Source organism: Paralichthys olivaceus, chromosome 1 (assembly GCF_024713975.1).
Source record: "Paralichthys olivaceus isolate ysfri-2021 chromosome 1, ASM2471397v2, whole genome shotgun sequence".
Classification (NCBI taxonomy): domain Eukaryota; kingdom Metazoa; phylum Chordata; class Actinopteri; order Pleuronectiformes; family Paralichthyidae; genus Paralichthys; species Paralichthys olivaceus.
This window is the reverse complement of record NC_091093.1, coordinates 1824438-1842666: the sequence shown is the minus strand read 5'-3', so window position 1 is coordinate 1842666 and position 18229 is coordinate 1824438. Positions and strand designations below refer to the sequence as shown.

The 18229-nt window shown below is 39.7% G+C and overlaps 1 protein-coding gene across 3 annotated transcripts in view; it reads left to right on the top strand.

Annotated features, from left to right (window-relative positions):
* The first annotated feature begins 6797 nt into the window (after nt 1-6797).
* The window catches only part of ano1a (anoctamin 1, calcium activated chloride channel a), a 49975-nt gene continuing 38543 nt past the window's right edge, over nt 6798-18229 (top strand). Inside the window, exons 1-2 of one of the 3 annotated variants that reach the window (XM_069518785.1) lie at nt 6798-6887; nt 14440-14594. In XM_069518785.1, coding sequence (XP_069374886.1) covers nt 14496-14594 — 99 coding nt within the window. In that variant the 5' untranslated portion in view covers nt 6798-6887; nt 14440-14495. Of the gene's footprint in view, nt 6976-8428; nt 8862-14439; nt 14595-18229 lie in introns of those variants that run through there. The other 2 variants (XM_069518278.1, XM_069517882.1) reach the window with 2 other exon arrangements.

Here is an 18229-nt window from a genome sequence, read left to right as displayed (position 1 = left end):
CTCAGGGTGCACGTTCGTGTGGCTACATCCACTAACATTGCCACTTCTGGTGGTGGACTTTAGGGTTAAAACATGGAGTAAATGATGCTGTTTTGAGTTGAATATGAATGTCTGGGCTTGCGGACACTTGGATGACACAACACAAGCGGTATGGAGGCATGTTGTGGTTTTTTTCTTTGGTATTATTATGTCTGAAGAATAGGTCACCTTGGCCGAAACACTGTTTACCCCTGAGACTCTAAAGTCTCTAAAGTGTTTCGTGAACTCCATCAGCAATGTACTGATAATGAGTGAATTTTCATTTTTAGGTGAACAATGCCTCTCAGCGCTTTGGTTGCTACTTTGGTGTTCTATTTTAGGACATTTGCATATGAAGACCTTATAATTATATATATAATTTTGTAAACATACAGCCAGCAGACACAAGACAATAGGTAATTCTGTTTCCTGAGTATCCAGTAGGTCCCATGTTCACTCTTGATGGTTTAGTCTTGACTAAATCAACAGGGAAAATATTTGGCTTTGAGCTGCTAAAAGCTCTGGTATGTTGAGTAGCTGAGGCCTTTGCTACTAGTTGACAATACACAACAGAGTTATCAGAGGTTTAAATCAAGGCTGATAAGAGCTGTGATTCTGAGTTAGGGCAGTAGAGTTTTGGGCCAAGAGGAAGCAAAAATTCTCTGAAAAGGGTGAGTGTTAAAATATTAATGAGATATTGTAAGAGTCTTACTATCTCTCTCTCTTCACTCCCCTCTTTTCCACCCATCTCTCCTCCCCTCTCCCTTTTCTTTGCTCACCCCAACCAGTCGAGGCAGATGACCGTCCACATTGAGTCTGGTTCTAGAGGTTTCTCTCTGTTATTGAGGGAGTTTTTCCTCCACAGTCTCCAAAGTGCTGCTCATTGTGGGAACTGTTGGGTTTCTCTATATTAATAAGATTTTAAGGTTTTGACCTTCTATATAAAATGCCTTGAGAAAATCTATATTATGATTTGGCGCTATACAAATAAAATTGAATTGAATTGTTACAACAAGCACCTGTTCTCAGATTGTAGAGTCATTTGACCCATTAATAATACACAAAATATATTTCTGCAGCTTTAAAATCCCTGAGATGGAAAGATGATGGAATCGTTTGTTAACAAAAAAGAAATAGAAAACAAAAAAAAACATTGCAGCAGCTGCTACAAGAGTTGACTTTAAAGTGATTATTTCTTGATCCCTGAAATTGTTTTCTACTACGTGTACACACAAACACATACACACGCTATTTCCAAGTAGCATTTCATCCTTTCTGAATGCCATTGTCTGTCTGTGTAAGACTGTGAGAACATGCCCCTAATCTCACTAACGGCTGTGGAGGGGTCCAAACTAACAGCATGCTTTAATTTCAGTCATGTCATGGCAGGAAGTCTGTGTGTGTATGTGTGTGCGTGAGAGAGACAGAAAGATAGACAGAGTATGTGTTTGGAGGAGTGGGGGGACAACAGGAAGCAGAGCAAATGGTGCATGGGAAACAGTTAATCGAGTTATTTTTGCTGGGGACACTGGTGTGAGGAGGGCTGCTTGACCTTGGTCCTGTTCACACTGATGCTAAATATGGCAATGTGTACTAATATTAGTATTACCAGTCATCTGTCACTGGGAGCTTGTAGTTCAGCTAAAGCAAGACATAAAGACAAATGCAAGATCAAGACACAAATGAGCTGGAAAAAAAGCTGGTTACCGTAAGAGAAATGTTATTTTACTTACAGAAGTCACATTGGAACATACATTTCAGCGACTGACTTGTTTACAACATCACACCATTATAAAATAAATGTAATTAAATAGGATTATGAGAACTGAAATGAATTGCAATAAAACATAGCTGAACTATTCATCAATAATAATTAATTATTATCAAATGGTAAGTTGTATATTGCTTTTCTATACTTGATGAGCACTATTTATAGAACAGCTTTTTGCCATACACCCACTCACAAACATATTCGCACAATGTATCTACAGGCAACACTTTTTCTATGAGAAGGGCACAGCCATCAGGGGCATCCGGGGTTCAATATCTCACCCAAAGAAACAGGGCCGCCCCTTTAACTATAAGTACAATATTTCCTTCGCCTCACAGTATTTTTGCTTAATTCTACATGATGTACACAAAGCCACAGAGGAAATTCTACAGGGCTAATAATTGTATTTCCCAAGTCATTGTGGTATCACTGTCAAAGATAAGGAAGAATGGAGCCATGTTCCCACAATGATAGCCATAGTGATGTGTATTTGAATGGCTGGAACAGAACGTTTAGTACATTTTTGGAAAGAGCTTCTCTTCCTCTTCTTGTTTATGAAAATACGTTTTTTATGACATTTACATATAGAAAATAGATTTTTGTTGTTGTTTCCCTCACTAAAACCACATCATTTAAGAAGGCATCACTTCCCAAAGTAATTAAGTACGTTTACTAAAGTAGTGTTGAATAATTCAGTATAATTTCTAGGTATGTTTCCTTGAGTTGTGTTTTTTTATGTCAGTACACAGTACACTACTCTACTCAGTTCATGAACTTATAGGACTCCAGACTTATAACTAAGGAAACACTAGGGAGAGATGCTGCCAAACTAGAGTGTGTCCCTTGTGTGTTAGAGATGTAATCGACTCACCCACCCGCTCGTGGTCAATCCTGTGGAGGATCTCCTTCTGCATTCGCTCATTGGTTAATCCAATTTAAATTCACTCTTATTTGTCCGGCGCCCCACACCAGGAAGTATATGCATTTAGACAGAAATTACACAAATACAATTTGAAAACAAATTATATTGAATGCTCACAGTTGCGTACGGTCTACCAGGTGCATTGGCCTATTATTTTATAATCAAAGTATGTTTAACATGTTTAAATAGGCTTTTCTTTTTCAGGATGTAGGAGGGGGCAGTGCCCTGTATTAACAAGCCGCCACTGGTGGAAACCCTGCCTACCTAATACTGGACATAATACAGTTTTAATAGACATTTTAATGACATTTATTATTATATAAGACATTTCAGGGGATCTCAAGTGTCAATCAAGGGATCTTGTACCCCTCAAGACCCCTATGTTTCACAACAAGGCCACCAAGCTTTTTGGGAATGGTACAATAAAACTCTTTGAGGAGCCGTGTGTCCAGATACGAGACCAGTGCACTTCCTAAGTACAAACTTCCCTAAGGTCCATATCAGTCTTATATGGGATGGATTGTCATTATGGAAGATAACTTTAGACAGCAGGGATCAATCACTTCTTCAACAACAAAAGGTCCAATGAAGCAGAGGGGGAGTTACCTCAAACCAGTCCTAGTGTTGCAGGGATTTAGCATTTATCAGTGTTCGTTAGCCTTCAGACGTCGAAAGAGCAGAACATATGTCCCTCCAGAACTTGTTGAAGTAGCAGTGGTGTCTTTGGACAGAAGGGACTTCAATTTCTGCCTCTTGAGAAGGAAAGAGGTGGTAAGTAACACAAGGAAGCTTCATAAGGGGACAAATCTGTGATTGAGCTCAAGAGGGCATTGTGAGGCATATTTGGTTCAGATCAAGTGCAAGATCTCATCCATGCAGTAATTGTTGAATTAACTAAGTGTTTGCCTCTAACCAAAATGTTATGGTTTAAGCTGGACAGCTTGTTCCACAATTTTGTCAGGGAATTAATTGGCTGATAGAAAAAGTGCAAGGTTCTTATAATCTGTCCACAAAGCAAATGGCTACTCTGATACCCTCCAACCAATGATGCCACTCCTCTGAGGCCAACAGCCCCACAGCTAATAATAGAAATTAAATAACCAATGAACACATTAAACTAAACTCACAATGTAATCTCTCAGCAGTTACAGCCAACTGCCTTGGTTAAAAAAAACATGTTTATAAACCACTTTTCAAATGGACACATTAGAATACTAATATAATACAGCTAAATCACACTTCTGGTACAGTATCTGGTTTTCTCTTAAATAAATAATAAATATTTTATCTAAAAAATTGGGCATGTGGAAAAGTGAGTCCAGTGGACATTTCGTTAGTGATGGTCTCTCTCCTGATTTTCTTGTCTTCTGCAAGGTTCGGGTGTGGCATGTAAACCAACACCCAGGGCTATGAAAGTCTTTGTATTATTGAGAAACACAATAGGAGGACAAAGCTCATGCAAATGTATTGCATTCTCTATGGCTTGCCCTGCTTTGGCCCACACCAGAAGCAGGAGTGCTTGGATTTCAATGAATCAGTCTCCCAATGTCCACACTGACACCTATCTGTGATTTTTTATTTTCATTTTATGCAAGAACAGCGGTCCCTGTTTGATTTGTCACTGCACGTGAAAAACCTAGGAGAACAGGTTTCCAAAAAATGCAAGCAGACCTCTTCACTGTTGATTTTTCTCATGCTGATAATGACAGCCTGTCTGCACAAGTAAGTCCTATTAACACCCCCACAGGTAAACCCTGGAAACTTTAAATAATTGTATATACCTGCACCCAAGATCCAGACTAGAGCTTCTTGATATCTTTCACAGAGGGCACCTCACTAGCTTTCCAATCACAGACTTTTCATCCTTGTTTCATAGATCTGTTAATTATATGCTGTTACTAATGGACTGTACTTGTACAGTGGTTTTCTGCTACTAACAGCAAGGGACAAAGAAATCTTGCCGGTTATTCAAACACACACACATGGATGTAAGGGTGATTGTTGACGTGGTGAGGACATACTGCAATGCTCAAAATTGTTCCTCATGAAACATACAATGTCAATCACAGTTTGATGTGCCCTGAGGTCATGGAAGGAGAGTTTATAAAAGACCCTACAAATCAAATCTGATTGTTGTCACAAGGCTTTTTAGAACAAAATGTATTTATAACAAAAGATAAATACAGTAGCACACTCAGGGCTGTACACCAAAAGTTCAAGTCAGGCTTCCTGTCCGGTCAGAATCACACTCATAAAAGGTCGTTTTCAGTTCATACAGAGGGAACAATTAATCATCAGCCTCTCATAGAAAGTCACAACAAAACAGTAGCTTGATGAAAGGAATATACAAGTAGAGAAATGTGAGTCATTGAAATGGGAGTGAACATTGAAGTATGAATATTGTAATGATGATATGATGATGTGAACCAAAAGTTCAGTTTGAACTTACAATATTGCATCACTTTAAATTCTGCTGTTACAAGTGGCCACATACTAGGCATGAAGGCCATTGAGTGAAAAGATTGGATTTTGAGCTTCAACTCATAGGACTTTATGATGAGAAAAAAAACACACAAATGACATCAAACATTATTCACTGTGATAACTTGTGTCTGATGTATTTGTTTTTTCACACAAAGGAGAATCAATTTTGTTACAATCCATGAAATGACATTTACTTCTCCAGCTTTCAGATTTTCAGACACCTGATATAGCCTATGATGATAGCATATTCAAACTGCTGTCATTCTACTGCTGCTTCTAAATCAACCCTGTGATAGTAGCACGAACACAAAGGCCATATTTGCCATAAAAGGACATTCAATGATTTTTGGGGAATCACGGCCAGAGCTACCATGGAACACAGCTAAAAAAAAACTGCACATATACTTCTATTGTTACTACTTCTGCTTCTCCTGCTACTGTTACTATAATGACTGCAGGATTGTGACTAATGTATGGTTTCTTTCACTACTTCTACCCCTGCTATGATGGCAGTACAACTATTAGAGGCTCAGGAGGTAGAGCAGCTGATTGGAAGGCCGGTGGTTCGATCTCCAGCTTCTCCATTCCACATTTCAAAACTTTGGCAAGACACTGAACCTTTAATTACTGTTGATGGCTGTTGCATTCGTATGTGAATGGAATATGATAGAGAAGTTCAATAACACTCCATTACATTAACTAAATTAGTAAAGCGGTTTGAGTGGCCGTTTACTAGAAAAAGCCAACAAAAATGAAGTTCTTCTACTATTAGTACAGCTACTGAACTGCTGGTGCTGTTAATTTGCCACTAATAATAACAATAATAGTATATGTCTGCATCTCTGCGGCCACTACCGCATGCTCTCAGTAACAAAATAATAATCACCATTGTCATAAATTTGTCCCAAATTTTGCAGTTGAAATACGCATTCAATAGCACTGTAATTCCTCTGCCGGATCACTGTACCCAGACCAGTGTGGGCTCAGCATGTCTCACAAGAAGTTAATTTTTCATTGTGCAAACCACCTTTAGGAAATCACATGGCTACTCAAGCCCTGATCAAATATCACCTCACTCTTTTCAGCAGACCAGTTAGTATCTGTTTCCTTAAAGTTCAAGAGATCAGGTAGATAACCCAAACATAGTTGTGAGACACATTTTGAATATGTAAAGTCACACGTTGAGACATTTGAATGGAACAGCACATGACAATGTGCTGTATGTATGATAGAAAGGAACATAAAATATAAAAGTGGTATCTCAGTGCTTTTCATTGAATTGTGTTACTCTGCAAGACCTCAGAGTAAGTTTAGAGGTGAGGTCTTGTTTCATATCTTGAGGACTTCCCGACAAGTCCACACATGCTGGTTGGAAATGCCTGTCTCATCTGGGGAGACTCCCTGTCTACCAGACTGAATCATTTACCTTTAATAAAGGTAAGATATAAATGCAGATCTCAGATCACCTTCCATAAATAAAAGGTTGGTGTACACTTCTGAATCATACAGGATGTATGCGTTTTAATTTAAGCTGAGTTGTCTCTTCACTCAATCAGCACTCCCAAGTCTTTATTGTCACGTTGCATAAACCCCCACTGACGACATGTAGTCCCAGAGCTGCTGTGTGAGTGGGAGGAGAGACTGTACCTGAGGAGGCCAGAAGCACTTCCTCCTCTGCCCCGTCTCATTCAGGTGAGTGGGAAGTGTTACCTTGCCAGTACCAGCAATTGTTTCTTTTTACCGTCTACCCGAACGGCTTCTCTGTAATTCTGGAGGAAAGGTAAATATCCTGTATTTCATATTATATGGCTTTATATCAGTCAGAAACCTGCTGTCATTTATTCTCTTTTCATCCATTGAACCAACATTGAACGGCGGCTGTATCTGTAAAGTGATGGGATTATCTTGGCTGCCCGTTGAATAGCAGAGTTCACAACCGGTGGCTGGTGAGCAGGTTGGGCTACAACACAGTTGCGCACAAATAGCTGATCGCTGCTGGCAGCAAACAGGCTCCCTGGAGACTGGTAGAGAAGGGAAGAGGGGCTGTTCTTTCGTGTCGGTCACTTAGATCATGTGAAGGGTGAAGATGATCTTTTGAGTGCGCTCTTCAGTCTGCTGTTCGCTCAGAGGTGATCTCTCTATGTGCGACACTACAACACGTACTCGTGCGCTCTGATCACCTCGCGCCTACTGGAAGACCCTGGCGCGAGTGGGCAGCACCAGCTGGCGCACTGATGCTGGAGCCAGAGAACAATGCTGCATTCAGGTTTTATAGGAAATAACAGAACTATATCAAGTTCCTCTAATGCCTATGTCCCCCCGCTGCTTTGTAGCGTTGTATGCGTGCAAATGAAAGGGTAGATGTTGTACTCTGTGTAAAGCATTTTCTCTATAGCCACAGTTAGTGCTTATGTGTCACTGGAGATCATGCCATTCAAGACACAGAGCTGAGTAAATACCAGGTGATCTTCAAGAAACCTTGGGGAATGTTTCCCAGTGTTTTACCAGCTTCTCCACACACTCTTCTTTCCACCTGGATGAAAAAGAATCCATCTTTTGCACAGTGAATACATTTTTAGCAATTGTCTAACAATTCATCCTGAGCCAGACATGACAGCCTTTTATTGAAACACAAGGGAAAACATTTGGCTATTGATAACACATTTGTGTACAAATATCTACTAATATAACTGACGGCAACATTTATAATGTTGGTTCACATTGGGCAAATTAACAAGGAGAAACAAAAAGTATTTTGTTGCTCCACCAATATAGCTAGAACAGAAAAACAGATTTAAACAATCTAATTGGGTTTTTTTAAATACTGCACGATAATTACAATTTGGAAAATGCTGATCTATGCTAGGTACGAACTGGACAGACCAATAATCTACCCCAAAACAGAACAAGTTACTTAATGATCACCCGAAACTATTTAGATGAAAAATGTAAACATGTATAAGAGGATACCAAACACAGCTCTGTACCTTTTGGTAAAATATGTTTCATATGCTATTATTTGCACTGCTGAACAACAAGCTGATATGAAGCGGGCAATGCCCCCTTTACATTTAATTGTGTAAGAACAAATAACTTAACGTGATCATCTTGTTGGAATAATCGGCCCTCGTTCCCTCTTTTCCCGGAACATTTGAATCCAGCATCAGTCTCGAGCGTTTTCGCACAATTCCTGCTGCGCGTCCCTGCGCGTTCTCTCTGCTCTGTGAGAGGGGCTCAAACAGAGCACGTACCCACACACACGCAGATGTGTTTTAGCATAGTACAGTGTCACGCTGACACATAATGTCACGGAGGCAGATTCATTCAGACCTGAAGTAGCTTGTGTATTCATTTCATTTACATCAGTTATATCTGGAGGTCCATTCGCTTCATTTGGACTCGCCAGGACAGACTTTGACAGCAGTCCATCAGGTCTCTGTAAGAATGAACAAGTGGTAGCTCTCTGTCCAGCGTTTCCACGCAACAGCGGCTGTGAAGTGACGAGGCTCACGGAGGGATACATGCTGTTACAGAGAGCGACGGCACAGTAGATGTGGTGCGGGTCTCATTAGGACTCTGTGCGCCTTTTAAACCCAATGGAGCGACAGGATGATGGAGGTGAGACGGTGGGGCGCTTGATTCACCACGGTGGTGCAGAGGAGCCCGGTAAGAGTGCCATATTCCCGCAAACATTTCTTTCTACATTTTGTCAGAGATGCAGGAATACGATGATGATGATGATCTGGTTGCGCGCGCGTTGAGACGTATACAGCGTAGCTGGAGAGAAAAAGCCTCGCATGTGTTATCTTCAGTTTACATCTGTCAGAGCTGACCTTACATTCCCTCTGGATGATTTGGGTGAACTGCAGTTGTTGATTTACTGATACAGAAACCTATGTGGTGTTCAAGATGCCAGTGCTACCTGGAGGTCTTCAAATTGTTTTTACATTAAGATGCTGTTGAGTCTGACTATTTAAAAAATTGTGGTCATTTAAACGTGTCTGCACAGCATTGACATTTTCCCATTTAATGTTGGCTTACTATTCCAAATAAGATAGTTAAGATTTCAAGACATTTGTTTCCTTTGACACTGTTGCTCTTCTGTTTCCAACCTGACCTCATGGAAAATGTGAAGAATGTAAGGACAATCCATGACCAAAAAACGTACCCTAAGTAAAAGAGTTTCCCCCCTAAGCTTAAGAGGCGTAGTTCATATTTTTTGACATGCGGTAGAATGGGTTAGTTCACTGTCTACCAAGAGTTAAATGATGGAATATCAGTCTGGCTCTCTGCAGTCAGTGGACAGATTGATCTGCCTCTTGAGGGCCTTGAGGTGGGAAGAGCTGCTTCCAAAGGAGAATGCAACTCAATCCATCAATCACAAAAGTTTTATTTATATAGCCTATAGCAACACATCAAATGTAGCCTCATAGGGCTTAACAATGTGTGACATTATCTGCCCTTAATCCTCAAAAAGAGTAAGGAAAAACTAAAACCCACAGAAACCACAGAGAGAATGACAAGCAAGAGATCCTTCACCCAGCTGCTGCGTGAAGAAGAGCACATCAACAACATAAGAGTACTTAAGTTCTTAGCAGATAATGAGTGAACTGTCATTTTTGATAATAAATCCATTAGTTGTCCTTATTAGTTGTCCCTGTACTGTCCTGGCAGATAACTAACATGTGTAACTTTTTCTCTGAAGAAGGTGATACAGTATTTCTCAGAAACTCTAGCTGAATGATGGTTCACACCACTCTCAGAGTTAACACATTACATACTTTATTCTGCTTTGAGCCACACAGTGTAACAATGTGGCAGGCAAATACAATTTGTCAGCTGAATATTTTTCAGGCGCAAGATTTCTTCTTCTTCTTTTTAAACATTATTGTGCCTACTTGTTCTCAAGGCAACAAGCTAATTATTATTCTAGTTTTTTACATGGAGGTGTTATCTTCACTGGATGTCTGTTTAATCTGTGCTCTTATTATCTAGCTCATTAGAAACCAATGAGCATTCCATGGTCTTTGGGAAAATTGTACATTTCCAAACCTGTTACCATACTTACAAACTCATTTTGCATATTTAAATCGGTATAAATAGTAAAATGTGTACAAAGACAGATTCAAATTTCAGACGAACCAACAGTGAACCAACCTGTTGCTGATTTACACTGAAAACATCTTGTGTTGTGAAAGTAAATCCAAAGTGCATGCTTGGTGCTGCCTGTCTAGACTCTGTGCCAAGATATTTGGCAGATGTTATCAGGTCTATGGCAGGGTGGTGTTATGGAACCACCCTCCTAGGGAGTAGCGCAGTCCATAGCGACTTGGCTTAGGAACCAGAGGGTGGCCGGTTCAAGTCAGGCATGGATGGAACTCAGGCACCAAACCCCCCGATTGGATTGTGTTCCGTGTGTGCGTTCACACAGATGGGTTAAATACAGAGAGATCAAATTTCCCCATGTTTGCATGTTGCATGCTGTGTTTGGGACCAAAAATAGAAATCTTAATCTCTATAACAAAACGCCAAATCAGAGCATTTGATTTTATGATACATAATTGATCAAAATTATGTATTTTAATTGAAATACTCCTGTGAAAAGCAAGAGGTTCAAGATGTTCCAAGATTTCCTGTAGTAGTGCCAGTCAACGAATGGCATTGATCTAGTTGCTTCAAATGCCCAAATTAAATATATACTATTCATAATAATTTACTAAAGTACACAGAATACTATATACCCAAATAAATCACACAAAAAGGCACACGGTACAGAAGAAGGCTGATGTACTGTACAAAGTCAAACTTGCCATGCCATGCTAGACGTGTTACATCAAGTCTGCTTCAGGTATTCTGAGTTGCAGAATCTAAAAACCCTATCTGTTCTCTCATGGTTCACTGTAGATCAGCAATGCAAAAACAATACTGACACTAGAACGGGGCTCTGAGAGCACATAGCTCCACCAAGGCTTACGCCGTATGTCACAGACAAACAAAAAGGCAGGCTGGCAGGCAGACAGGCAGACAGATGGCAATGAAAATATGAGCTCATTGGTGAAGGTAATAATGTTCCAAACAAGACAGTTACACAAATGTTTGATTGTAATACATTTAAGGTTTTTGGTTTTTCATCTTTCCTGCATGGACAATTAACTCATTTCCTTCATTACTGTACCCAATACATTTACCGAACATTTCCACCAGGTCCTTTTTTTTTTACCTCTGTTTACATTCCTGTTTCATGCATGAGACCTTTTTCAGTGTTCCTGTCTGCCTCTCCTCATTTATCTGTACGTTGTTTTCACTGCATACACCTTGAGTATGTCATTGAACTGTAACTGTACAATCTAACAGAGACTCACCATCTCTGTCAGATATTTATTTGGAGTAAAAAGCTTGCATGGACTTTTTAGCCAACCAGAGTAAGGTCACCACTCATGAACAATAAAGAGGTAATCATTTTTGACCTCACTTTAAAAAACTGCTAAAAACCATAATACTGTATTATGTATTATGGACGATAAGAGTTGAAGTCCTCATGGCAGGTCCGTCAGCTTAACGTCAACATGCAACTCCTTACCTATAGTCCTGTTTGTTTGGGTCATACATCTTTACTGAGATAATACTCAGGTAGCCTCAGCTCATTTAGTGATGACACTGAACCCTTGACAGCTGGATGACTGCACAGAAACAGTATTCTCTTTTTGAAGACTTTTTGAAAGGGATGTCTCGTAGTACAATACAACCTGTGAGTGAGCAGGGCATCTATCAGTATATTTGGTGACAGCCATATACTGTTAATGGTAGAGTGTCACAAGTGCAGCATTGAGCGTGGCTTCCAATTAAGTTATATTATGTAGTGAAGGGATGATGATGATAAAATGGCTTTTGGCAAAGTGCCTCACCACTATTCAGTATGTTGAGTATTGAGTCATGTGCATAACCTCTAGACTTGATGGCAACCACTCCTTCATGCACACTGATGGTGTTTTTAGTTTTTCACTTTTTATATGGCTATATATGTTTTTGCACTTTCTACTGTAATTCATCCAGAGTTTCATGTCTTAATTAATATGGTATCACTGTCCACAGCATCCATCATTTTCTTTATCCCTCTGTTCTACATGTATCCCACTGGCCCCATTATATAAAAGAAGTCATCCTCATATGTACCTGTATAATGGGTCTCCTGATGCTCCGCATGCTCTCCCTCACTCTCTGATCAGGAGCCATCTTATATTTAATTATTACAATCATAAATACGTTTATCAACTTTCCTTTCTCACTGAAAAATCACTAACTGTATGCAGATGGTATTGTTTATGAGCGAAGTTCACTTTGTGTAGAATTTTGTATGGAATATCTTACTTCTTACGTCTGTTATTGCTGGTTTGCATCCAGGAGTTGATATCTATCTATGGTAATAGCCAGATCCTTTTTCCAGTCTTCAACAGGTTGTGGGAGATAGATGTCTGTTTAATTAGAAGTGAATATTTTTGGAGTGTTAGTGGTACATATTGTGAAAAACAGGCCTTTTTTAAGAACTGATCTGAAATTCCAGTTTGCAACAGATTTGGTTTAATAGTTTAGTTTCTTTGAATGTGGAGAATTGTTGTGATGTGATGATCAGGTGGATCCAAATTCAGATGTCAAGTCCAGGTGAAAAAACGAAAATCTCTTTTATTTTAAAGGTTCTTATGGATAAGGTTGGGCCCAAACATTGAATGCCAAATAAATACTTAACAAGGAAACACAAAGAAAAAGAGCTGGCACAAACACAGCCGATACGGAACACAGACAACATGACAAAAAGACGAACTGACAAAGACAAAGGGAAGCACAGAGACTTATATACACAAGGGAGGCAGGAGAGTTACACAGGTGAAACACAACCAAATCCAAACACAAAGAAAACCAAGGTAAATGTCCATAAACTAAGGAGTCCAACAAAAATCCAGAAACTCAGCTCAGTCATGACAAGAATATTAGATATGGTGCAGTGATGTGGTTGCATTTCCACAGTCAGAGTCACGACTATGTATGTTTTTATTGAAACAGTTGAGTAAGGGATGGGAGTACTCATAATTACAGTCCTTTACAGTTATTGTTCTATATCCAGCCAGGGGTGTTCCGATTGTTGTGTCTGATGGAAACAAAATCTATATACTGAAGATTTAATAGGTGGTAGTATCTGAAGTTTGGGGCTGCTGTGGCTCGACAGGGTGGATCATTCTATTTGTGATTTCTAATGTTTTCTGTAAAACGGTATAAATAGTAGTTATGAAGGAGTCAAAAGTGTTAAACCAATGTAATGCAGGTTGGACCGGGCTCATAGAGACAAAGATACTCTCAATTGCAGCTTTTCTTCCAGTGAGATGGGCAAGTTGTGAGATCTTCAATACGTTTTTGTAGTAATTCAGAAGGAATAGGTCTGAAATACCAATGTTTTTATATTACCTGCTGTGTCAGAGGACTTTTTTTTGATGCAGTCTTCCAGACATCCTCACAGAGTGAAAGTTTTAGATTTGGGCCAATTTATGGAATAATCACGAATGTTTGAGAACGTTGAAGCAAGATCGAAAACTTCTGAAATGACTGTTGAGAATGATGAGGTTGAATATATGGCACAAGTTGGTGAAGAGTACATGCCTTATTAGGAATCCTGTTGGGCAGATTAATGTAAATATGTCTGTTTTAAGTCTGTTGGCTAATGCCTCAATTATTATTATGACATAGTATGATTATTATGACACAGTATGATTATTAAGACACAGTTTGAGCCAACAACAGCTCCTGAAAGTTCTGCTTCACCTGCACGGCGCCTGTGGCTAAGATTTAGAGCAGTCGTCTCCCAACCAGAAAGTCAGCAGTTAGATCCCAGTCTTCCCAATCTGCATGGTCAAGTGTCCTTGGGCAAGATGCTGAACCCTGAATTGCCCCTCATAGAACACAAAAAAAGTGCTGCTAATAGATGCACTGTATGAATGTGTGTGTGAATGGGTGAATGGCAAACTGTCATCAAGACTAGAAAAGTTCTGTGTAAATACAAACCATTCACCAAACAATTTACAATAACACAAGATGATACAAGATGTAAGAGAATGGTGGAGGCTCAGGGGCCTCCTTTATCATAATGCATCCATGACCATACCTTTGACATATGCAGATTTGGAGAAATGATGTTTCTACCATGTCTTCAAAAAATAACACACTCTAATGGCAGTTCTCCCTGTTCTTCTCACAGGTTCTCCTCCACTGGTTAGTGATCACTCAGGCAGCCCATCACAGGAGGAGCCCACCATGATGAGGAGGACTGACAGCTACTGGCCTGTCCCTGGCGAGGAGAAGAACCTAGATATGGACTTTGTTAACACCAATGCCAGGAGCAGCGAGTCCATAGTAAGACACTACATCCATATTAATAACAATTTATTCTTCTTCCAAATTGTATGTTTGAGGCTGATAGTCTGTATGATGATCAGATAGTGTTGGAAATCCCCATTTCTTCCTTTCTGCTACCAATACAGGGCATTTGTTCGTCCAACCATTTATTTTAGTGGTGCTGGGTTATGGTGTGTGTTGTGGAGCATAGGTTTGAAAACAGCATCTCCTTAGGGGGGTGTGGAGGGAGAGCGAAAGATACTGTGTGAGATGACAAACAGTAAAAACAACAGGAAGTTAGTGTTTTGGTTTGTTCCCCTTTGCTGAAACATATAATTTGCTTTAAAATGGTTAGTGCCTGATTTTATTTATGCATTTTGCATAAAGTTTTACACTCCACCGAACCATGACTCAAATCTGGACACAGGCATGCTATCCACATTTATAGAACCTTTGAGACCTATCAGTATCAGAGGATGTCAGTATATCCAACAATTCATTTTCACCTGAAGTGAATTTATATTTAAATTGCTGATTTTGTTTTCTTAAAGAGTAAGTAAGTATTTACAACCTCATACCCTGCTGTAAAATCCATTGTATCTTAATTTCTGAAGCAGTGCCTCTATCCTTGTAATTCCCTTTGGATAAAAGCGTCAGCTAAATGGAACGTAATTTATTGTAATCCAGGTGGTCATGGAAACAAGGGTGATCTTGAATAACTGTAATTGTATTAAGTTGCTTGTGAGGTGCCTTGACATTTTAGGGTACCTGTGTTATATGTGTTCTGGTGCATCAGGCATAGAAAATAATGTCTTTGGGCAAGTTGCTGAACCCCGAATTTCCCCTCATAGAACACAAAAAGTGCTGCTAATGGATGCATTGTGTGATTGGGTGAATGGCAGACTGTACTGTAAAGCACTTTATACATTTGAACCATTTTACCTCTCTGCCTATGAGTATATCCAGAGCTGCAGTTTTTCTTTAAGAAGAATTTTTATTTATATCCAGGGTGTAAAAGAAAAGGGTTCTTTAAAATACAAAATTGATTGTGCTGATACAACACATACACAGCAATTAGTGAAGCTGCTTACACAATGATGTGGTAAAACATATAACTACAATGATTTCCTAAAGAAAGCTCCCATTGTTAGTGATTACTCATTGAATTTGACTGCTTTGTTGTGCAATGAGAAGTAATATAAGGTCAGCAGCATAAACAGGTCAACATACTGCCTCTACCTAACATCTGCATTGTGATTTGTGACTGTCCTATTGTGTTCAAGGTATTGATCAACTGTGTTCACTTCTCATTCGCATGCAAGGTTGCTTTTTTATGAAAATGGACTGTGGCCAGTGGGCATTATTCAAAGTAACTCACAGATCATTTCAAAGAGCCAACAGACCACCACACGTAGTTCAGTTTCAGCAGCATTTTTCTGCTTTGTCAGTTGTTCAGCATTCATAAGATGTACTATTTGTATTTAAAAAGTTGTGATCACTACAGGGTTTGCATTTGCTGTTATAATCACCCAGTGTCAGGGGAACAGGAAGTTATCTGTTTTACATGTTTTGTGACAAAAATGGATCAGTGTGTTTGGAGTTGACAAGTTGTCTTTTCCAGTTTTTTTACTTAGTTTTAGTCACAAGTTAATTTGTTTTACCATTTGCTTTCACAACCTCTATATTGGTAAGGTGGTGATCACACGTGCTGGGTCCAATGCCCCTCAGCAGGCTTCTGCATGTTTGGTCCAGTCAGAAGAAAGTGGACTTTTAAAGAGGTCTCTAAAGGAGGCCTGATCTAATATCAGCTATTTCAGATGCTCAACTGAGAGGCGGCGTAACAAGCAGTCTGAGAGAATTAACGACTTTTTGAACTGTGAATCATGCAGAGCTTCACTAGTGGAGTCCTCAAATATAGAGCTGGAAATTAGCATAACAGGGCCACTTTAAAGTACAACCTGAGCTGAAGGATATTTCTCCAGTTCAGCAACACTCAGATCAAACAGATTCCCCATGATCATGACAACCAACAAAAGGAAAAAGCACTGAAGAACAGTGAGCAGAATGAAAAAGGACTTTATTAGTTGCAATGTTAATTAGATCTCACAATACATAGGTGCTATGAGAGAAAATAAACCAGACACTGATGTCACTATTTTTGCAGCAATTTCAACAGTCATTCCAAATATTTAAGTTTATGAGGCACGTGCTAGAGGAAAGTTCATTTCACACATCATTCAAATCAAAATTATTTGTCTCCATGGAAGAATTTGATGTGCTCTGCAAATTTCATTGTTATGCCTGTTAAATTTGAGATATTTTAGCTGACATTTTGTCCTGAGTGTGGTGCTAGAGGAGAGATAATGGCATGATCAAAATGAGGAGAGTTCATGCTGCTGCATAGATTAATTTGTTTTATAGAATCAATGGTTTATGTGACTACATCTCATGTGAAATTAGTTTCTCATAGTTACAAACACACACCGAATACATTGGTTTGGCAGCACAGCTAGAAGAGTGACTGTTGAACTTTATCCTCAGGTGGACCCAAAATCTGCAGAATGCGATAATGTGTTAACAAACATGTTCACCATATCTATTTCTGGGATCTTTTAGTTGATTTCCAGAGAGAGTTATCAACATACACAGAGCAGAGCAACCAATCAGGGCAACGAAACATGTGACACAGTAGTTACAGGAACATTGAAAACAGCTCATAGTGTGCAGTTATTCTTTTGTCTGAGAAAAACACATGTCCAGTTTGTTTAATACAGATTTGATAGAGGACAAAACAGACCCGTCCACATCAGTCACAGCCATCTTGGTTTGAATAACGAATCTTTTAGCAATGCTCCCATTGGGTGCTCTTTTGTCAGTCATTGTGACATTTTAGTTTAAAATGTTGTGATTGGCTGGCCAGTTTCAGGGCTGATGGGAATCTGTGGAAGAGGACCATGTGGTGAGAACAAATAAACATCAGCTGGTTTGTCCTGGTTTGCAGGCTACCACCTCATAAATGTATAAGCTGATATGATTAGCGTTTTTACAGCTCTCATCAGTGTAAAACCCACCAGAGGGAAGGAAGAATATCAGTTATCTTTAGTCGTTTGTCTATTCGGACCAGAGTCACTATTGGCCCAGCTTTTGCTGGTTATGGAATTCAGATTTCTGCAGTTGTGAGTTCAACCGTCAACATGCAAAAAAAACTGTTCCAGCTGTCACATGTAGCTCACTGCTGCTATGAAAAACATTATTGACTGGAAAACTGCTGGGTTGTCTCAGCCTAGTGCTTATGGCTGTGTGTGTGTGTGTGCGGGGGTGGTTGTGTGCATGTGGAAGCCCAGAGGAGAGAACCTCCTTTCCCAGTAGCTTGGTGAGAAAAGAGTTCTTATTGGTGGATGATGCATACACCACCACATCCTCATGCGCCCTCCGAGAAGCAACCTCTGACCTTTCCAGCTATGACTACTTCCTGTTGAGAGAGGGCTGAATTTCAAAGTGTGTGTGTATGTGTGTGTGTGTGTGTGTGTGTGGTGGGGATGAGACTGTGGGCCATATACAGTACACACACAGAAACACAAATTGCTGCAGTACAGTGTCTTGGTTGCTGTACGGAGGAAAAGCTTTTCATTTCAGTGCAGTGTTACTTTTTC